Source organism: Phoenix dactylifera, chromosome 17, assembly GCF_009389715.1.
Source record: "Phoenix dactylifera cultivar Barhee BC4 chromosome 17, palm_55x_up_171113_PBpolish2nd_filt_p, whole genome shotgun sequence".
In the NCBI taxonomy this organism is placed as follows: domain Eukaryota; kingdom Viridiplantae; phylum Streptophyta; class Magnoliopsida; order Arecales; family Arecaceae; genus Phoenix; species Phoenix dactylifera.
In genome coordinates, this window is record NC_052408.1 from 9,295,457 (window position 1) to 9,317,941 (window position 22,485).

At 41.0% G+C, this 22,485-nt stretch overlaps 4 protein-coding genes across 4 annotated transcripts; all 4 read left to right on the top strand.

Moving 5' to 3' along the window:
- Positions 1 to 1,080: 1,080 nt before the first annotated feature.
- LOC120104317 lies at positions 1,081 to 1,819 on the top strand. The gene has a single exon (XM_039115237.1). It carries the CDS (start codon positions 1,192 to 1,194, stop codon positions 1,669 to 1,671), a length of 480 nt encoding a protein of 159 aa, XP_038971165.1. The 5' UTR covers positions 1,081 to 1,191; the 3' UTR covers positions 1,672 to 1,819.
- A 1,661-nt stretch (positions 1,820 to 3,480) lies between these two features.
- Positions 3,481 to 4,440, top strand: LOC103706369 (putative gamma-glutamylcyclotransferase At3g02910). The gene has a single exon (XM_008790437.4). It carries the CDS (start codon positions 3,772 to 3,774, stop codon positions 4,300 to 4,302), a length of 531 nt encoding a protein of 176 aa, XP_008788659.2. The 5' UTR covers positions 3,481 to 3,771; the 3' UTR covers positions 4,303 to 4,440.
- A 1,979-nt stretch (positions 4,441 to 6,419) lies between these two features.
- Positions 6,420 to 8,609, top strand: LOC103706431 (glycine-rich cell wall structural protein 1.8-like). Its single transcript, XM_039114920.1, has one exon. The coding sequence runs from the start codon at positions 7,435 to 7,437 to the stop codon at positions 8,356 to 8,358; it is 924 nt and encodes a 307-aa protein (XP_038970848.1). The 5' UTR covers positions 6,420 to 7,434; the 3' UTR covers positions 8,359 to 8,609.
- Positions 8,610 to 10,837: 2,228 nt separating this feature from the next.
- LOC103706368 (protein SCAI) lies at positions 10,838 to 21,237 on the top strand. The gene is made up of 10 exons (XM_008790436.4): positions 10,838 to 11,048; positions 11,144 to 11,531; positions 12,745 to 12,954; positions 13,096 to 13,314; positions 16,311 to 16,377; positions 16,462 to 16,653; positions 16,866 to 16,957; positions 18,069 to 18,257; positions 18,385 to 18,521; positions 20,546 to 21,237. Exons 1-10 carry the CDS (start codon positions 10,942 to 10,944, stop codon positions 20,820 to 20,822), a joined length of 1,878 nt encoding a protein of 625 aa, XP_008788658.1. The 5' UTR covers positions 10,838 to 10,941; the 3' UTR covers positions 20,823 to 21,237.
- Positions 21,238 to 22,485: the final 1,248 nt, after the last annotated feature.

A 22,485-nucleotide genomic window follows, 5' to 3' on the forward strand; every position in this document is an offset into this window, starting at 1 on the left:
TACTTTTATGTTTCATTATTTATTTTGGTGGATTCAATGTCCTCATGTATAACAATATATATTTTAAAAATCATGGTTTATAAATTCAAACATAATTAATTACTTGGATAAAATAAAAATTTTGAAAGAAAATTCAAGTTTAAGTTGACTCTTTTTAATTTAATTTTATTTTTTTAAATAATTTTATATTTAAATATTAATTATTATATATTTAGTTATAAAAAGAATAGCTAGATGCTTAACTAGAACTAGAAATTCAACATAGTCCTGAATAAAAGCAGAATATTTCAGATTGGATCTAGGTCATATTTCAGGTTAAGTTTAAAATCCTTTTCATGGATCCGGCTCAACCCTATACGATCAACTAATCGATTAGGTTCAAGTCCAAAATATGACTTGAAATATGAAATCAAGTCCGAATGGGGTCAGGTATCCATTTGCAGACCTATGAAAGACTTCTAGTATAGCTTGGCAATCATCCAAAGGTGCATGCATAATTAATAAAACATCAAAAGCATGCCATATCTTATGCCCCTTTATCACTAATCAGCTGCTATTGTTATACAAGTACATTGAATATTCTTTCCCACAACCTTAGGTTTTTAAATGATTTCAAAGTTTGAATAACTCAAGTAACTTTGTTTCCCACTCAAAAAATCTCCCTGGTTTCTGGAAAAATACTTTGTTCCCCCTGAAGGTCCTCAAACTGCCCTCAAACCAAAGTTTTTCAGGAACCCACAGAGGGCAAAGTTGGTACGATATTAAAACAACTCCTGAACCGTGTGTATTAAAGTATCCAAAACAGTTTCCACACCTTGCCGGGGAAGTTTGAAATGCATCGGCCTTCAAAAGTCGTGCATGCGGCAGAATTTTGATACGATGTTGGCCCGCTCCTCAAATTCATCCCATCCACCCATTTACGGCGTCACACCTAACGCTAAACCATTTCCTATTTGTGTATCCTCGAACAAACGGATAAGATGTCTCCATGGTAGTAAGGCAACGTCAGATCCTGCTCCCGCATAGATATTTCTATAAACCCGTTTCTTAAACCTGTGAGAAAAAAACTTCCGACACGGCTGCCCCCACGAAACCAAAATCCCGCCTCGACCGCCGCCTCCCCCGCTATTTATCGAGCGTGACACGGAGAAAGGATCCGACGGCCGAGAGGTCGGCGGCGGCAAGAGATCGATGACGGGAAAGGAGCCCGGACGGTGCCGGCGCCACCCCTGCGACCACCTCGGCCCCACTGCTGGCGGCGGGGTCTGCCCCTCCTGCCTCCGCCACCGCCTCCTCCCCCTCTGCCCCGACTGCGCCCAGCTGCGCCCCTGTCCTTGCTGCACTTCGCCATCTCTATCCTCCTCCTCCTCCCCCTCCGGCACCTCCTCCGTCTCCTCCTCCTCTTCCGATCTCGCCGCCTCTGGGCGGCGGAGATCCGCCTCAGTGGTCGGCGGAGGGAGGCGTCCGCCGGCGAGGATGGAAGAGGGCGAGAGAGGGAATGTTCGGAGATCAAGTTCAGTCGGGGTTGCCGGCAACGTTCTTGTCGGCGGTGCCAAGGGTGGTGGTTTGAAGTGGCTGAATCGGGTCTTCTTGATGGCCGCTAGGGCTTTCGGGGGCCAAAGGAAGACGGCCAAGGTCTGCAAGGAGCAACCGGACACTCTCTGGCTCTAAAATGAGATCGAGAGGAGCGAGTCTAAAAAAAAAAACGGGTGAAATTTCTCTAATTGTTAATATTTCACTACTCTGTGTATATCTTATCGTCTAGATTTTTTTTTACTTTAAACTTTTTCAAAATTCTTGATTTTTGTTCAATAAAATTGTGGGCCGGTTTGGATGTCTCGATAAAAAATCAGTGGGAGTTTGGTTCTTGGATAAGATATTTATCTGTATCCATGGCTGCCCTAAATTCTAAACCAAGAAGGGGACGCTGTCCAACTCGCCTTAAGGTCGGTAAGAATTGAGTCGAATGAGATCGTGGTGAAAAGATCTGGTCACCTTCGAGGCTAATCTGCAAGAAGCCTACTTGCAAGAAAGTTTTCGGCGGAGGACCTTCGATGTTTAAATCAAAATAGTAGAGCAACATTATAAAACAAATAAAATTTGTAAAGAGTAGTCTCCAAAATAAGCTTATTCTAGAATTCTCGGGCCACCCATTTATATAGTATAGAATACTGATCCATTTTCTGATTTGGCGTGATGTGCCTTAACTATAAGGTAACAGTTGATTGCATGTTAACAACGTAATAATGGTCCCGCGAGAACAATATGTGGCGGCAATTACGCCAATCGCACATTGACTGTAGTATTGCCATAACTACCGGTCTTTATTAGCAAGCAAAGTGGCACCTCAATTTTCACCAAACTTGCTCATCTCGGTTAATATCGAGGTCTAAATGTCTAATATTTTCTCCATCATTTGCCCTCCACTTCCGAGGTTGAACTAAATCTTAGATCGCGTGATGGAAGTTGTATCGTTATCTTGATCGAAGATAAAGCATTTAGAAGAGAGTTCTAATGCGTCGATTGATCTTTTCAAAGTGCTATATATCGGAGCTATCTCGAGATATTATTCTGGAGTTTTTCTGAGGCGCTATTAATGCGGCGATCTGGATGAATCGCACACGTTGTATCCCAAGCTGGCATGTGTTTGAATCAGCTCGGAAAGTCGAAGTGTTGCTTTAATCAAGGTTGTTTACATCCCTATATACGGATAACACCCTCCTTCATTTTGCACTTCTTGCTTCTTTCGCAAATCTCCTCAATGGCTCGAGCTCTCTCCCGGGTGCTTTTGCAGCAAAATTCCTCCTCTTCAGCTCCAATGTTCTCCTTGGTTTCTTTTGATCACCTGTAGGTTTTTGTTTCTGATTGCTTGAATTTTTTCTTTTTTGCCCTTTTTCTTTTTTCTTTTCTCGATTTTCTACATCATAAGCGAGACTCAAATTGAGGTCTTAGTTGGGAGTCAGTCATCCGACCATTCTCCTTGAGCTCGATGATCCTCACCTCTAAAAGAGGTCGAGCCCAAAGTCCACTCCGAGTCAAAATACAAGTCAGCCCTTACTTAAGAGAAGATGAACTTGCTCCGAGCTCAACATTTTATTCATCTCAAGTTCACTTTTGAGCTCGCCAGTCTCAAGGACCGAGTGACTGGATCTTCTCCTTCTCGGCTTGGCCTGTACGAGGAAAATCTCAAAGTCAAGCTTAGATTGTCTCTCCACCTTTTCATCGTTCAATTGATGAGAGTTTATAGCTTCATTTCGATCTAGTTAGTTTTGAGCTCTTGGCGGATCATCGTAGGTTTTCTTGTTCTCCCTTTCATCGTTCAATGAGGGTTTATAGCCTCATTCTGACCCAGCTAGTTTCGAACTCTTGCCGAGTCATCCTAAAGTTTTCTTGTACTCTGTTTGCTTCATAATATCTGAGCCTTAATTTTTCTTTTTCGGGATGCTTTACTTCTATTTATGGATAGAAGGAGTGATTTTTCATTGTTTTTCCAAACAGCCATGGCGGTTTGAAATTCTATGGATACCTTGGAGGTCTTGGAACCGACCTACCTTTATGATTGTCCGGTGATGATCAAGAATCTTTGGACACATAAATTGGAGATTCCTCTCCTGCAAGAATTGTTCAATATCCACATCTATATCCATTAAAAATTCCAGCGATCAAGGATTCTAAATCGGTCACAAGATCCAATCCAGCGTCCAACTCTTAATCCGGGGGACAGCACGTAATAAACAGGCGGAAGAAGGGAGAGGGCATTTGCGGCTCGTCATGGATAGGACGCTGGTGTTCGTGTACGGGACGCTGAAGCGGGACTTCCCCAACCACGGCCTCATCGAGGATCTCATCCGGAGCGGCGACGCCTCCTTCGTCGCCGCCGGTCGCACCGCCTCCAGCCTCCCCCTCGTCGTTGGGCCCTGGGGCATCCCCTTCCTCCTCCCCATCCCCGGCTCCGGCCGACGCGTCTCCGGCGAGCTCTTCGCCGTCTCCGCCCGCGGCCTCGCCCGCATCGACGACCTCGAGGGCACTCGCCGCGGCCACTACGAGCGCCTCCCCATCGCCGTCGTCCCCAACTCTGGCGGCGGACGAGACGAGGAGGAGGCGGCGGCGGAGGCGGCCGAGGCCGAGGCGTACTACGCGCACCGGAGCTACGCGGCGGAGATGCGGAGGCGGAGCGGGGAGAAGGGGCTCCGCGTGTATTCGGAGGAGGATGCGCTGGGATACTGTAGGCCTAAGGACCGCCCGCGGGGCACCACATTCCTCGGACAGATTCAGATCTTTCTCGCGTCCACCAATCAGTAAGGTTTAATTTGTATTTTAAAAATTGGTAAGGATTAATTTGGTTGCAGAAATTTACGTTGGTAAATACATTTTTATGTTGTTTTCTCCAAAAGCGCGGACGCTTCTCGAGTGAAAAATGTCCGCATACATTTTTTTCTATTGCGTTTTTTACTTCCGCATAAAACCTCCACCGGACATGACGTAGATAAATACATTACGTCCGCATAACATTGGTTTATGCGGATTTGCCTCCGCATGGAACGTCTATGCGGACCTTACGTAGATCTTGTTTTCATGCGATCTTCTGTACGGAATTCGGCATATATAATTTATGCGGATGCTTTGTCCGCATAGAATATTTATGTGCAGGTGCGGACTTGCCGCATGTTTTGATGGCCTGGCTCGGATTCTGGTGCAAACGTCCGCATGTATTTTTCTACGCAGAAATACCTCCGCATAGAAAATTTATGCCCAGGTCTGTATATGCGTGTCCCAAACCGCTACCGCCGCTGCGGCAGCTTCCTCGAAGTCGCTGCCATTCCATCAGCTCCTCTGCCGATGCCGGACCCGTCCGCCGGCGGTCGGGTGGTTAACAGGTTGGGGACGCCGGCAGTGGCGGTCTTCTGGGCCTCCTTCGCGACGGCGATGGCGAGCTTCGTGCCGGAGTCGCGGCTTTGCACGGCGACGTCGGCGGCGGTATTGAAAAGGGTTGGCGGCATTCGCAGTTAGGCTCCACTTCTCAGTGCAAGAAAAAGACTTAGCAATCGGGTTTAAGCGTGATACATGGGTTCGAGGTGAGGCCTTGGCCTTGGCATGGTGGTTTCAAGTTTCAACGTGGTTAGTTCCGTAAGGACCTTGGTCTTGAATTAAAGCCTATCGACACCTTTAAACAATCTTGTAAAGACCTTATTCTTGAAATATTCACACAATTAGTATGCCAAATCTAGAGTTGTTTTTTTTTTTTTGCTAAAGCAGATACACATCTAGTATGGATGAATCGTAAAAAGTCAAAAAATCATAAATCTTGGAGTGCTAGCTCCCTTTTCTCAACTCACATGGCCCCCCAGGGTGGTTAGTCACGTATGAAGCTACCTAATCTGCGATCCTATTAGCCTTTCTGTAAACATGCTTGGCTTGGAAAGCAACATCGCCACTCATCATGGCCCAAATATTCCGGAGCAAGGGTGGCACCCACCTGCGCCACTGGTGTCCCTTTGAATCCAGCCAATCATCGTGGTTGAGTTATCTTCAAGAAAAATTACTCTGACCCGCAGAGCACACCGTGCATAGCTCAATCTAGAGTTTTTTCAAATTTTAAGTAGAGGACAAGCCAATACCACTGCTTTACGGGGTATTTGAATTATTGGAAGGGTTGGAAAGGAGTTTCGTCAAAAAAAATTATTAATCGAGTGTGGCTACAATATTAATTAACTAGAAATTGCTTCGACTACGTAATTTGGTTTCATCATTGTCATTTCACTCCATAATGATGAAATATTAGCAAAAATTCTTAAATGGTTTGCTCTCTAGGACAACCACTCCGTATGGACAGACCAACGGGGCTGCAGATTGGGTGACCTCATACGTAGCCAACCATTCTGGAGACATTCTTTGGGTTGGAAAGAGTGAGTTGTCTAGTGCGCTCCGGACCTTTTTGGATGTATCCATACTAGAAGTATCCGGTTCACCAAAAACAAAAAAAAATAGTTTGCTCTCTTCGACTTCATTTCAATCAATTATTGCTCCATTTGATGGAACCTAGCATGGTTGTTTTGTTGAACAATTGAACTATACTTGGACTGCAGTGTCCATGACATGCACCTCAAAGAAGAACATGACAAGGGTGGTGACAAATGAGCTAGGGGAAGCCGGAGATATATCCTACTCCCCTCTCCATGCAGGCTATAATCTTTATTTTGTGTAATGCACATATGCACGCTTTTTCATGTGTTAGTGTGTGCGTGTGAAGACGAATGAGTTTCACAGGGAACTCATCAACTATCTCTATGTAGTTCTGGATAACTCCGGCTTGAAGTGGTATTGGTAACGGACAAATGGTTACGCTCCTACAAAATAAAAAGTGACATGAGAACAGGCATATGGTCGCTATCTGAGAATATATATGAAATTAAAACCCTTCATAAGCCATGAACCTCAAATATACATCCATCTCTTTTGTGATCACCATGTTATCCTACATGGATCCATAAACGTGGTCTTGTACACGCAAACCTGACGTAAACCTATTAACCATGTGCAGAGTATAATGGAGTGATCACTCCCTGTGGTGATGGATGGATATATATATCATGGATGGATCTGTGTAGTCATACCCCAACACAATACTCTCCACCCAAGCAACCTACCCAAGTTTTAGTTCAAACGGCAATGGATCGATAGACAAAGTGGAGAACCATCTGGCAATCGGGGCCTAGTTTTACCTCTCTTGAATGCTTGAAGAAGGAAATAGATTAGTTAGCTGCCATTGCAAACATCACAGCTTATACATGGATGGTGATGGAAGGGGGGCATAGATCAGATTCCATGGCTCTCCACATGTCGCACTTGTTCCCCACTTTACATGCAAATTACTGTAGCAGGGCATTGGATCCCTCCCCTCCCCATCCTTGTTCAACTACAGGCAGCAGTCGCCAGCCACCTCGACTGCCTTCCAAAATACAAAAGGATTGCATGTAAGATGCCTCACACGTCTTTATAATACCCATGGAGCCAGTTCAACACCTTGAGAATAGCACCATGATGCTGCCATGCTAATACTGCCTTCTTTTATCTTTTTTAGCTAACAAAGTTAAAAGGCTAAGCTGTCTCTACAAACTCTACCAACAATGGTGGGAAATTGGAAATGGAGCTCTTTAGAGAGCGAATCAGCCTCCCTGTACACATGAGTAATTTGAACTGAAACAAACCTGCGAAGTAAAATATGTGTGTCACTGTCATGGAGAGTCTTATTAGGATCCGTATGAGTCCTTCTGAAGCCATATTACTACCATTCTGGAGTCACCCTCCACCCACAGATTATATGCACATTTAGTTATATTCCTTCCAAGCCGCTCTTAGCTCTGGAGCAGCGACACTCGATCTCTATTAGTTATTGGTGGGTAGGGCGAACGCAGCTCTGTAAGTACTATTGGGATGTCCGCCACTACACTGCCTCCCTGCAGCCCAATGCGCACTAATAGGGTAAAGCCCGAAACGCTCCTCGCGTGCAAGTGGTGTTGGGCCACGATCCTTGTGCTTCCCAGCCACTGCCCACGACCTAACAAAAACGCGTTCTTGCACCACCCATTTCCATATAAAACGCTGTGTGTAGCCCCTTCGTTCCCACCCCATGCATGGTTGCAAGCCTCATTAATTACTTCAAACATGCTTCACTCCATGGCAACTAGTAGAGTTCTTAGTCTTCAAGCATTTGCACTGCTATGGGTTGTGCCCCTTTGTTCTGCCTCTAGAGGCTTGCTTGCTGCAGAGGTTAAAGATTATGGTGCTGGCCATGGCATCGCTGGGAGCCTTGGTGGCCAAGGAGTTGGCTATGGTGGGAGTGCTCATGGAGGTATGTATGGTGGTGGCCCCTATGGTGCAGGAGGAGAGCAGGAAACAAATTACTACGGTGGAGAAGCGAGTGGCGGCAACACTGGGGGCAGTAATGGATATGATGGTTGGGGTCCTTGGGGAGAACATGGTATCGGTTTCAATGGGGGAAGTCCTGGAGGAGATGATGGCTTTGGTGGATATGGTGCTCATTGGGCTCCTGGAGGGGATGCAGGTGGAGAGCATTACAGTGGTGGCGAACATGGTGGAAGCTACAATGGTGGTCGTGGTGGTAGCGCCGGTGGCAGTGGAAGTTATGATGCAGGAGGGGCTTCCGGTGGAGGATCTTGGACGGGATACTGGTTCAGCTCCGGCAGCAATGGAGGTGGAGGAGCTGGTGGCAGCGTGAGTTATGGTGCCGGCGACGAGCATAATGGTGGAAGTGGTGGTAGTGCTTCTCATGGTGGTGCAAATGGCTATGGCAACCTTGGGGGTGGTGGAGGAGATCATGAAGGCCATCCTCCCTAAGGAGACCTGGCTTCGACGAGAAGTCTTATCTTAGCTTAGTAATGTTATTGCCAATGTATTAATTCCTCAAAATTATGGCTAGTATGTATGCCTACTGATTGACTTAGTGTTGATGCAGTAGTTCATGTTGCTATATATAAAACATATATAGTTTGAAGTCTAGAGACGACTGATGCTGTAACGATGTAATATATTTCTTTGGGGTAATGGACTTTATAATAAAGAGTTTTATGCATGGTATTTTACGTTCAGTTTTGCTGGTTTTGTAACTGTACTGTAGTAGGGTCCAGTGAAAACGTCCAGAAAACATCATCTTCTTTCCTTTTCCTTCTGTTTTATGCAGGATTTGGTTCAATTGTAGTCCATGCTACACTTGCCCACACTCGGGGCTTCTTTGACCTCACAACGTATTGTTATGTATAGCTATGGATTGCTTGCTTGTAGCGATGTAGGATGAAATTTATTCTTGCCACAATTTTTTTTTTCTTCTAATTTAGAGAATATACGATCGTGCCATACATGGAGATAAATGCTGCATGCACCCACTCAAAAAGTGCCAAGCTCAAGAAAGGGATCTCGTTCAAGCTTTGAGCCATTCCTGATCATCCCTATCTCCCCATAGTTGATCATTGAGCAGGAGACCAAAGTCACACTAAGGATTGTCAAGTGTACCGGGCAACACGAACTTAGCTTAAGTAAGGCTTAAACCAAACTTGGTTTGAAGTGAAACAATTTAGAACTTGAACCAATAAAACAAGTTTAAAATTAATTTCAAACCGAGCAAAAAAACCTTGACCTAGCTTGCCAAGCTTGGCCTTGTTGCGGGATTTTCACCCCAGCAACAGCCCTAGTCCCAACCGAGCTAGCAGAGAAAAGAGACTGCGTCCCTCACGAGTTATTGTCCGCTTTGGAGGCTTTCGGGCACGGAACCACTCACCCCCTCACGGTTTTGTCCTGCAAAAGGGCCCTCGTGAGGAAAAGGCTTCGCCCTCCTCATTATAAGGCACGGAGCTTTTCCGCTCTAGCCGATGTGGGACTAAGTTCGGCACCCCGCCCCCCCCCCCCAACAGGCCCTATATAAAACTTGGATATATTCAGATCATATATTATTTAAAGGGGATTGATAACCTACTCTCTGTTATGGTAGGTTATCAATCTACCCATTTTTCATTGGACAAAAAATACCCTTATTTTTTGTAACTCTTAAGGATGCTTTATGTCTTTTTATAATCTCACCTTAACTCACCCTCTCAACCCCCAATTAATGCTCTCTCCCTCTCTCTCCGGTGTGTGTGTGTATGTGTGTGTATTTATGTATGTACATACATATGTATGCATGTATGTATATGTATGTATGTGTCTATATATGTATGTATGTATGTATGTGTATGTATGTATGTATGTATGTATGTATGTGTATGTATGTATGTATATATGTATATATGTATGTATGTATGTATGTATGTATGTATGTATGTATGTATATTTATATGTATATGTATGAGAGAGAGAGAGGGAGAGAGCATTAATTGGAGGGGTTAAGAGGGTGAGTAAATGTGAGATTGTAAAAAGACATAAAGTGCCCTTAAAAGTTATAAAAAATAAGGGTACTTTTTGTCTAATGAAAAATGGGTAGATTGATAATCTACCATAACAGAGAGTAGGTTATCAACCCCCTTATTTAAAATAATATATTATAGAACTAAAGCATTAATTAAAATATATATTTTTTATTTTTTGGATTCAATTGAATGCTAAGTTTAGCTAGATTCAAGATTGAATTGATATCAATTTAATTTTAAAATTATTGAGCTGCTCAATTTAGCACATTTTTGGCTTGCTTTCAAATTAAGTTCAAATTATCTTGAAATAATGGCGAACAAATCAAGTTTGCTCTTAGGGCTCGTTTGGTTCGCGGGAAGCATTTTCCTTCCTAGGAATATGATTCCTGGGAAACAAATTCCTAGGAAGAGGATGCCTAGGAAAGTACTTTTGGCATGTTTGGTTGACCATGGGAAAGTGACAAATTTCCAAGATACTTATGTTTGGTTGGCCATCAACTTTCCTAGGAAAGTTATATATAATTCCTATTATGCCCTTAATAAAAATTAGGTTTTTAATGCCTCTTTAATGCTTCTTTAATGTTGAAGGGACTTTTTGGGAAAAAGTAAAAATGGAGTGATTCCCGCCTCATGGGAAAGTAACTTTCCCATGTTTCTCATGGGAAAGACTTTCCCATGAAATGTGGGAATCACATTCCCATGGGAATACAACTTTCCCTTCTCTCTCCTTTAAAAACTTCAACCAAACAAGAGGCATCTCATTACTTTTCCGTTGACCACACTTTCCCCCCTTCTTTTCCCGCGAACCAAACGAGCCCTTAGAGTTGAAGCCTCACCCAAGAATCAAGATCGTTCGGAAACCGAAACTCGTGGAGCCCGATACGATATAAACCTCACCGACACCAAACCCGAAACCCTCGTCCCTTCTTCTCCTCCCTCTCGTACAATCCCACTGGCCAACTGCTCTCCTGAGCTCCCCCTCCTTCCCTCCGAGACCGCCGACCTCGCTCGCCTCCCTCCCATGGCGCAGAACACCATCCCCATCCCCGAGCTCTTCTGGTCCCTCGTCGACAAGGCCGACCGCAAGTTCTCCAGGCTTCGCGATCTCCCCAGCTACGGCCGCAATCGGTGAGTACCCATCGATCCCCTCCATTCTTTGCTCTCAATCCATCCAAGAACCCTAAACCTAGATTTATTCGATCTTTCTTCTTCGATTTCTCCAGGAACGACTCGGATTTCCACAAGGCCTTCAAGATCTACACGCAGCTGTGGAAACTCCAGCAAGAGAACCGGCAGAAGCTGGTGGAGGCCGGGTTGCGGCGGTGGGAGATCGGGGAGATCGCCTCCAGGATCGCTCAGCTTTACTACGGCCAGTACCAGCGGACCAGCGACTCTTCCTACCTCTCCGAGGCCTACATCTTCTATGAGGCCATCCTCAGCCGGGAGTACTTCCGCGATGGCGCGTCGCAGGACCCCGCCCTCGCCAACAAGCAGCTCCGGTTCCTCGCCAGGTTCTTGATTGTTTGCCTCGTGCTCGGCCGGAGGGAGATGGTCAGCCGGCTGGCGAATCAGCTCAAGGTTTTGGTGGATGAGTGCAAGAGGAACTTCCAGGTGAGATTCTTCCAGTTCTTGCCTCGTGTTTTGATTAGATGATTACTTGTCTGATAACATTGTTTCTTTAGATCAAATGTTTATTTCTAAGATTGTTTTTAATCAAGAAATGGGGAAGAGGTGAATTTGGAGAGATATATAGAACTGCATGCTGCAAGTGACCTATTGTTTATGAAGATTGAAAAAGGTTGTGAACATAAAAGGTATAAAGATTCGTGGATTTAGAGAAGTTAGAGACATGATCTGAATCGTAACTTTGTTTATCCTTGCTGTTGTTTGTTTTGCTAGAATTGGAGAATTTTGATGGATTTAGAGATGTCTTGCGAATTAAATGATGCATGTAATGGCAGGAAGTTAGGGTTTGAAATGTCTTTTAAACTCGATGATATTACATTGAAATCTTGCTTCATCTCGGTGAATGAGAACGTTGGGGATTAAATGGGTCCTGTAAACAGGACTTTGTGTACGGTTTTAATTTATTCTGGGATGAGTAATCTATAGTTACCAGGTATCAAGAATGAGGTTGTGGATTAAATGGGTATTGTAAACAGGACTTCGTGTATGGTAATAATTTATTCTGGGATGAGTAGTCTCTAGTTACATGCTCTCAGTCAGTCTTCAGTTCTTAGCTAAAGAAGTTTATAGTGTATTCTCTCATGACCCCAAGGCTTTTAAGGTAATGCTTCTTGGATTAGCCAAAAGTAGTAAAATATAGAAGTTCAAAAGAAGATTGATTTTCAAACCTGCTGAGTTGATAGCATTAATCAAGAATTGCCATTCTCAATCAGAGTTTGAGATGCATCCAACAAATGCTTATTTTTTGCCTTCTAGAAGCAAAACGAAAATATCTTTTTCCATCTTTTCGATTGATATGGAGTTTTCGACAACTTGCATGCATGATAGCATGCATGCAATGTGATTCCATGTGATTGTGTGAAACAAAACAGAAATCTGTAACTATCTCTTTCTAGAATTTTAAAGGTATTATCGACTTATGTGGCATATGCTGTAAAGTTCTTGTTTCTGAGGTTTATATTGCAGAAAAACTGCTTTGATTTTTTTTTTTTAAAGAAATTTACTGTGGCAATATTGCTTTTCAAAAAAGTTCTGGTGGAATTACTTGAAAAATTATATGTTTTTAGAATCAGGGGACCATGATAGTTATTTATGGACTTTAAAAGCCATTAAACTTTATTTTGAATTGTCTATACAGGAAACAGAGTTCAAAGAGTGGAAGCATGTGGTCCATGAGATAGTTAGGTTTCTTAAAGCTGATACATCTTTTATGAATATGAGGCCTTTGAGATATAGCTTTGCCTTCGATCCGCAACCGGATTCTCTTCCCAGTGTAGCTTCTTGTGACACCAAGAGACGTCTAGTTTTACGTGATGCTATCCTAAGCAGCTATTGTCACAGCGGTGAGGTTAGTTACAGCTTCCCCCAATAATCCATTCCTGTTGTCTTTATTTTTAATTCAAAGACTTTATATCCACTTTGTATTCTAACATTCTTATAATTGTGGTCTATGATAATTAATGCTACTGTGATGTATTTTCTGGACCAGGTAAAGTTTACAGAGCTGACTCTGGATACTTTCAGGATGCTTCAGTGTCTAGAGTGGGAACCCTGTGGTTTATTCTCAATGAAGAGTAGTGCTGACAGTAGTCATAGTGGAACAGGGCCTAATCGCATCAATCTGTTACTGGATATTAGAGATCCTACTTTGCCGCCAAATCCACGGAAATTAATTTTGTACCGTCCAACTGTAACTCATTTCCTCACGGTAAGTTTATCTGTACAATCTTAAAAGTATTGGTTTTGATAGAGTTTATCTGCTATTCTGTTTATATTCTGTTTTGAATAATTCTCAATTTAGCCTACTAGCCGTTATGAACATAACAATATTCAACATGTCAACTGTCTTAGGGCTAGATTTATTTATTTATTCATTGTTATAAATAAGGAGCATGGCTCCTAAGGAAACAGAAAAATAAAGACTACTTCCTAGTGAAAACAACTTACTCTTCCATCAGATCAAATAAAGATCATCTACGGAACGACTATCCCGAACTTTATGGTTTGGTATTCTCGATCCCCAGTTGGCTAGCCGATCAACTGGGCCATTCCCTTCACGTAGGATATGAAAACCCTTGTCAATGGAAACCTAAACAAAAGCTTTTGAATCTCATATATGCAGGGATGTTGCCTAGAATTTGAGGTTGATGATGATTAATCACCGTTTGTGAGTCTCCTTCAATCCAGATGTCATGAGCCCAAGAGAACGACACAGCTTTCTTAAGTCCCAACCATGCTGCAAACAACTCCACCATTGGCACCAACTTATTAATAAGATGCCAAGCTTCAGCATACAGGGTCATTTAATTGGAATCCCAATCAAAGTTCTAGCATCATCACTTCTATTTGCTTTAAGAGTGCCAAAATTAAGTTTAATCCAGTTGGGTTGAGGGGGAGCCCAAGAGATAGAGGTCATGCTCAATGAACAGGAACATTTGGGAAGGTAGACTCTGGAGGGACCCAGCTCAGATAAATACTCAACATTGATGAGAAACTCATTTGCTAAATAGAAAGAAAGATGAATCACCTGATTGGGAAGCAGAGTATCCTGTTCAAAAATCTCTGAATCCTTGCCTTCTACAGGTAAGCAAGAAGAGCTTGTTGACGTTTTAGAGCAGAAGGGGTGGTCCGCTATTCAAATAGAAGATAAGCAGCATTTCCAATTGACAGTAGAACTAGTCCAGGTGTGTCGAAGATGAAAATGATTCCAAACCTCCAATGTTTATATCATTCAAAGAACACATGATTAAGGTCTTCTACATCATTATGGAAGCATTGGCGTTCTATAGAAAATATTCCTTAAGATATTCCTTGCCGATGTAGTTCATCCTTAGAAGGCTCATGTTGCCAATAAAGTTTTCAAAGAAAAGTGCTGACTTGGGGGGGAACTTTGATAGATCATACCAAAACTTTGCCTCAGTGCCTTCATACCTTTGTTTGAGAGCCTTCAAGTATACTTCCGTGATAATTTTTCATCTTCTATGGTAGGACCCCAGCATTGAAGATCATCAACCTCCTTAAGATCCAAATTCCAACCAACCCCAGGCAAGAACAGCTGGCTTACAGTCATTCCTTTGACACGAGCATCCATATTAACAAAATTAGGCAGCCTAGATAGAGGGACCGGACTGATCCATGGGTCATAAATAACATTAACAAATTTACCATTTCCAATAGTCCATACAATCACTGGCCATTGGCTCGCTAGCTTCATAAATCAACCTTCAAATAGGTGAGCAACCCACAGGAAATTCATATGAAGACCATTCTCTTATAAAACTATAGTCGGCGCAGATTACTTGTGTTCACAAATTTCCTTCCTCAAACACTGCTTTAACAGCTGCTTTACTAAGTAAAGCCTTATGCGAAAGGCTAAACTTTGGGAGCCCTAGATGGCCCATCTTTTTTTCGCATGCTTAATGATCCCAAGTCACCAAATGCAATCCTCTCTTGTCATTAGAATGCAACCAAACAAAATTTTTGATTGTAAGTTCCAACCAATCAATAATGCCTTGAGGAATTCTACAATGGGAGAGAACATGAACTGGAGTGGAAGCTAGGACTATTTTAGCAAGAGATAACCTCCCTGCTGTAGAAAGTGTAACCCACTTCCATGCCTCCAGATTCAAATTCATTTTATCTTTAAGATAAGCAAAATCACAGTTGGCCTTGTTCCTTGAAGTGGGTTACCCAAAATCTCAGATATCTTCTGCTTCTTCCTTTGTGCAATTTTTGGAGTGAAGACCACTGATGATTTATGTAAATTGACCCACTGCCCAGATGATTAACAATAGTGACACACAATTTCCTTTAACACTTCAAAATGTTTTTTTAGTAGCTCTAGAAAGAAAAAAGACAATCATGCACAAATAACGTCTGATAAAGCGCTAGACTGAGGTCCTGGTTGGAATCTTGCAAACCTACCCAAAGACAGACCTTCATTCAGTGATCTGCATAACATGTCGGAGCAAACAATGGCTCCATTTATTTAAATAAGCAACATTTTTTCTATGTAAGTTGTCAAGCCAAAAGCACTATAACCCTCTCAGGACCAACCTGACTATTACTCAGAACATAATAGAAACCCTAAACCCAGGGGATATGGATTAGTCGATAGGGAAGAAAATTAAAAATAGGATATTAAGTTCAAAAATCTGTATGATTTGGGTTTCTATATTCTGCAATACCCCTTTTCATTTCCATTTTTTTTTCATTGTACTTTAAAATCCCACTACCACATTTATTGATTCAATGATCTTTTTGTATATTTCTATTACTGAACACATCTGTAAAGGATGTAATGTTAGGCAGAAAATTGGACGCTTTGCTGATATCTTGAATTAGTCTTAGGATCAATTATCAATCATGATGACTATTTTATCTTCACAAGCACCTAGGAAAAATGTCATTTGAAATTTTCATTTCTTTAACCATGGTGAGCTACCTATGCAGACATCTGGACAATGGTTAATCAGTGATTTGTGTCTTCATATAATTGTTACATTGATTACTTTTTTGTGACAGGAACAGTCATGATGTTATAAGTTGCTGGTTAGAAAGTGTATTAAATGAAACATTTAACTATTATTTAGCTCTAACGATAAAGGATGCTTCCTAGTAGTCTACTTATGCCAGTAGTGGATACTGCTTTCTATTCTGGTTTCTTTTTTTTTTTTTTTTGGGTGGCTAATACTTTTGGTGCAGGTCGTTGCCACAATATGTGAGGAGCTTCCAGCTGATGGGATCTTGTTGATATATCTTTCTGCAGCAGGTTAAACATAATTCGTTTTCATCTCTTCCTTTTATTCATATGCTCCAGGTTGTGGCATAATTATCTTCTAAGAACATCTTGCAGGAGAGGGTGGACTAAGTTTTCCTGCGCTGTCTAGTTCTGAAGTTCCTACAGATGTTGCTGAAAAAGTTGCAGGGAGCCTTAATAATCTTGCCATGTCCTCTCCAATGAGCTCTCCACAACATAGCCCAACCCAGTCATCCAAGGAGAATCACAGTCAACCTGGCTTATGGTTAGGTTCACGTGGAAGTGGAGGTACATTTTACCATCTATATCTAAATATACTCATAAATGTCTCTGCTTAGATATTATTCTAGCAGGTTTTGTTTAACTGCTGTTAAAGTGCAGTTATGCACTTGTAATGTTTCTTTGCCATTTTACTTTGATGATTTAAGTTCTGGTAGCATAATTCTGTGACGGTCTCCTGGTTCGGTAGCCTATTGAGCTTGACTTCAGTTCTTTTCCAGGTTCAAACTACGTGTACCCTTGTGATTTGATCCCATTTACAAGAAGACCTCTCTTTCTGGTTATTGACAGTAATAATAGTCATGCATTCAAGGCAGGTTTGTCAACTCTAATTTCCTCCTGCTTGACTTTTGAGGTCTCAAAAGTATTATGCCTTGGACACGTAAATAAACACACTCTTCAAATGTACTCATATTTATATTCTCACATTTTTCTCCCTAAAATATGCAAGAATAAATGGTATTCTGAAATCAAAGATTGTTAGTGGCTGTGGCAAATGTTAATGCATAGCCTATTTTAAAGTTTTTAATATTGTTTTGGTATCAGGATATTTGCAAGCCTTGTGACTTTGGTTTACTTTAATTGGAGAAATGATAATGGTGCACAAAGTTGTATTATTGTAGGCTTCACTTCTATGGCTTCGCATGCTACTTGACATGTTGCAGTTGTGCAATCTTTCTTTTGTTTGTTGATGTGCCTCCTTGTTTTTATCTTTAACCATATGCATAACTAATTTATACAAAATTAGGTGTATATCATGGTATCAGAATGTAATATGTCCTATTTTCTGATACATAGTGGCTTGGCATACTGGCATTTTACATACTTTAAATACTCTATTTTTCATTTAGTTGGGCTTGGCATCTTGTATCAATATGTAGTGCAGAATATTGGTGCATACTGTTGCACACTGATACACACATCGCCTGACGTATAATGACACAACAATTATAATCACTTAATCCTTCAAATTATATTAGACTGGTACATTTTCTTTTATGCTGTTCAACATCTTTTATTTGCCCCTGCTTGTTTTTGACCTCCACTGCATCTCTTTCATCTTTCATTTTTCTAAGTAAAAATGGTTCACTGGGTTGTCTGGCCCTTCTATTTCATCCCAGGAGAATAAATATGAAATGAGACTGCTGAAGCTATCATCTCAACCCTTACAAAAAAAATAATAATCAAGAAGCATGAATCATGTTCTCATCAATTGATTTCAGTAAACTATATGTATTGCTATAAATAGATGATCTCTAATGTATGAAATGAGTTGGAAAATAATGTTGAATGATTTTTAGACAACTCTGGCAGTGTAGGATCAGATTTACATTTTATACTAAATCAAGTGGTCCATGTGACTGTACTCGTCCTTTCTTCTGATTCATGACAATTGTATTAGCAGTGTTTTGAAAATTGTACAGGTTATACATGGAGCAGAGAAGGGAGAGACAACAGCTATGCTTCTCTCTCCAATCTCTCGGCCTCCAGTCATGACAGCTATTAGCGATTCTGCTCCATATCAAAATGGAAGCCTGTTTACTATATTCCTCACTGCTCCAGTGCAAGCTTTCTGCTACTTGATTGGTATCTCTGGCATAAATATTGATCAGGTGTGGTCAGACTATGTGTGCACTTCCTTTATGTAGAATGGTTCTTTTTTTTTTTCTTGCTTCCTTCCTTCTGCCTCCTTCTTACTATCTTTCTCTTGTTGTTTTTGGTACAAACTAAATGTTTCAGGATACATATAACAAAGCTGAGAAGCTTTTTTCATTGTCCTTAAGTGAGTGGGAAACAATTTTGGTGACATCGGTTGCACTCCATCCAGTTTGGGTTGAAGTTATGGGGGATCCATTTCTGAGGCGACTCCTTCTCAGGTTTTTTTTCCAAATATTTAAAGTCACTATTTGCATTTATTTTTGTTCTTATAAACAATCTAAATGCTTCCCTTGATGCATCACATTATGTTGCTGCATTATTTGATACTCTTGCTAGTCAGACAAGAGAATCATGATTTCAGGAATATAAATACCATTCCTTACTAAAAGTCATCCCAAGTGATGCTGCCCTAGATTGCTTGTTCATATTGGCCAAAGTTAATAAAGGATGATCTAGAAATAACTGCGGTTGTAACAGTTTCAGAGGGGTTCTGTTATGTCATATATGTTAATGATAGGCATCTACATAACGGCCATTATTTGTCCATTATCCTGTTATAATGGCCATTACGTAACGGTAATAACAGGCATTATCTGACATTTATATCTTTCAGTAAATGAAATAATAGTTCAAGTTTTTATACCAATTTCCATTCAAAGAAGTTAGTACCACATGGGGAAAATTAACCTTTTAGTGAGTGAAAGGTGATTTGGACAATAACGCCATTATTTTCCCACTATTGCCTGCTGTTATCTGCTGGATTCTGTTATGTTATACATATTAATGATAGGCATCTAAGTAATGGCCATTACTTGTCCATTATCCTGCTTTGATGGTCGTTGCATAATGGTAATAACAGGCACTATTTGATATCTATACCTTTCAGTAAATAAAATAATATTTCTTGCAAAGTTCAAATTTTTATATCAATTTTTCATTCAAAAAAGTTTGTGCCTCTGGGAAACTTAATGTTTTAGGGAGAGAACAGTAATTTGGACAATAACATCAGGACTTTTCCACTGTTGCTTGCTGTTTTCTGTTATAACATAATTGAAACAGCAGTTATAACATCCTTCATTTTAATACTAAATAATTCCAAAGCACATGGGGAAATGATGGCCATTATTACCATTATAATGCCCAATAATGGTTTCAATGGAGGTCCACTTGTAACCGAATAATGGCGTTATGGAAACTTTTGCATAAAGTATGTAGAATTTTTTATCAGGCTACTCAAGTTTTTTTTCTTTCCCATTATATATGATTGATCAAGAGAATTTCTAAATAAATATGAGGTGAGAGGTTGTAGCATGATGCAAGTTATGCATCGTTTATTGGTTGTAAAAAAAAATTATCTGTTTTCATGTTGATGACTCCATGTATGAAAATTACAACTCCTTCAAACACTAGATGATTGGCTCCTGTCAAAGGTCGCTGATGGCTCGCTGAATCTAATAATGTGTTTTTAACCTATGTTTTTCAGTTCATTTATGCACACAAGGAAAATTTTTGTGCAAGTTACGCTAGCATCTTCATAATTAAATTCTTTATCCTAATAGCAAGTATTATTTCTTATCCTCTTGATGTTGTTGGATTTATTATTTATCAGATCATCAAATTATTGTATGCCCCACCTTTTGCTGAAAACTCTCCTTAGTTTGTTCGCCAGTCTCCGTAAAACCTAATATTAGTTTGATCAACCTCTATATTAGTTATAAGTTATAATTTAAACAACTAAAAAAATCATAATTTGTCTGATTCATCCAACAATCAGAACTCTTTTTTTCATACTTGGACCACAGAAATTTTTTTCTTTATTTAGGACATCCTTTACCAGAATCATAGTGTGTGTGTGGAGGTGGGTGCTAGTGCAGCTACAGGGAAGTGGATATTCTAAAGACAATTTTAGGAAGCAGTTATGAAATGGGTACGAGTTGGAGTTTCAAGCGGGCAAATTATCCTATGTAGTAGTTTTGTACTGTTAAGGGTCATCCCAACCTGACCCTTATTTGATGTCCTTGAACTCTAATCCGCAACCATAGTATATATAAATTACTAGAATAAGCATCTAATTGAAGTTCTGTAACTATTTGCAACTACTACCATCTTATTTTTCTCTGTCCATGCTTTAGCATGAACGCTGGACTGCCTCTCCAACCTTGTGGTTTAAATAGAAGAGGGTGAAAAAGTAACAGTTACTTCATATGTCAGCTTGGTGCTATTCTTTTTCTCCTTGTTGCAGATTTATTTTTTGCCGAGCTGTTCTTGCACTGTATGCACCAGCCAACTGTCAGGAGGAATTCTTTCCTGCCTGCCTGCCTCAGCTACCGGAATCTGTCTGTCCGGAGAGCGTGGTCTCTCAGTCTGCCGTAATGCGGCTTGCCAACTTCTTCGGTGCAGTCAACCATTTCCTCTTTAAAGAAGGGTTTGTACCAGCTGAAACTGACACTGATGAAGCAGAAATAATCAAAGCTTCGGATATTCACGAGTCGCATTTTTCAGCAGCCAATGGGTGCTGAGAAACCAGAGCATGAAAACTTTGGGTTCAATCTTCTACTGGGAAGCCTTCACACCGAGTCTCCTCTGTTTTAAAGGTCTGTTGAAATGTGAATACTGTCTCCTTTCAGAGAGCATAGCGATGAACATAGTGATATGTTCTGGGACTCGGTGGAAATTTCCACCACCTTCATGGAACAAAAATTGCTTTTCTTCGATGCAATCTGATCTGGTTTTGGCTATTATGGTACTAAATCAGACGAATGTAACTGTCAAAAAAGCCTGCATCCGTGTACACGTGAATGACAGTTTGTCCATACAATCCTCTTATTGTAGATAACGGCATCAAAACCGTGAATTTTTAAGTTTGGATCAACTTCAGAAACAATTTAGTAAAGCAGTGCTGTAATTCAATAAGTTTCAGTCCAATTACATTTATATCATGTTTCAATTATGCAGGTACATGGTATGCTTCAGAATGCATTCCGAGATTGAGGACCTCACCTAGAAAAGTAAACAAAACAACATTGTTGGGGTTTTTTTGGCCTTGTACAAATATTCGAGATCTATTTAAAGGACAACCATGAAAAATAGCTGAAAGGGCTTGTTTACGCGCTTTGATCAGATATAGGTATTTAAGGTCTATCTAGATTATAACTAATGTGAGACTAAATATACGCTCGATGCTTTAAAGTTTAATTAAATTCAATTATAAATGTTGAATACCATGATAGGCTTTTAGTTAGCCCAAAAAGGCTTGTGTTATAGTAATTCTTAATCACATCTATCATGGGTTAGCTTCGTCTGGTTTGTTTTGATTCCATTTGTTGTAACGGCCAAAAATCTCATCCAAAAAAAACTAAATGAAAAGTATTGCTTGGATTCTTTGGTTTTGTATCAGTACTTAAGCTTTACCTAGTTTATAACTAATACGAGACTTGACAAACATTTGCATGGAATGAAGCAGAAGTAGTGTATTAAGCAAGCACGCAAGCATCCTTCCGCTCAGATTAGGTTTATTTTCTCTACTTACGATGCTAAGATCTGAAGCCGTGGGATGATTGAAAGACTTGTTCTTGCGCCCCCGTCCTTTCTGAAAAGCCGATTATCATATACTTTCTCGATTAAAGTTTGAGCGTCTTCATCAAGCTAAGAATTCAGATTCAATCATAAACACCATAATTGGTTCACGATCAGCCCAAAAAAGTCCGTGCTGCAGTATTTCTTAGCCACATATGAATCATAATACTATTTGCAATGATCTGTGATCTTAGCCATGAATACTAGTTGGTAGATATCGTTTAGATCCTTTAGCTCTATATAAATATCCAGGATTTATCTAATATGGGATCAAACGTGCATCTGAGTGGATCCTACAGTACGCAATGCACCATTCAAAGAGGTAACACAAGCCAACTATTACAACTCAAGGCTTGCAACCTAACTTCTATCGACGTCAACCAGAGCTACAATACATAAATATTAAGGATGCCCTACATGGCAATTAGGAATGAGTAGTGAATTGGCGCGATACATAGAGGCGGGTGAGTGTCAAAGTCTCCCCCCTTGCCTCTCCCTCTGTGTGCGCATGCGACAATTCAGCCTGTACGTGTGCGGACTACACAAATGGGTAGCTTCCCCAGATATTTACACGAGCCGGAGATTAAGGCCTAAACTGTATTGATA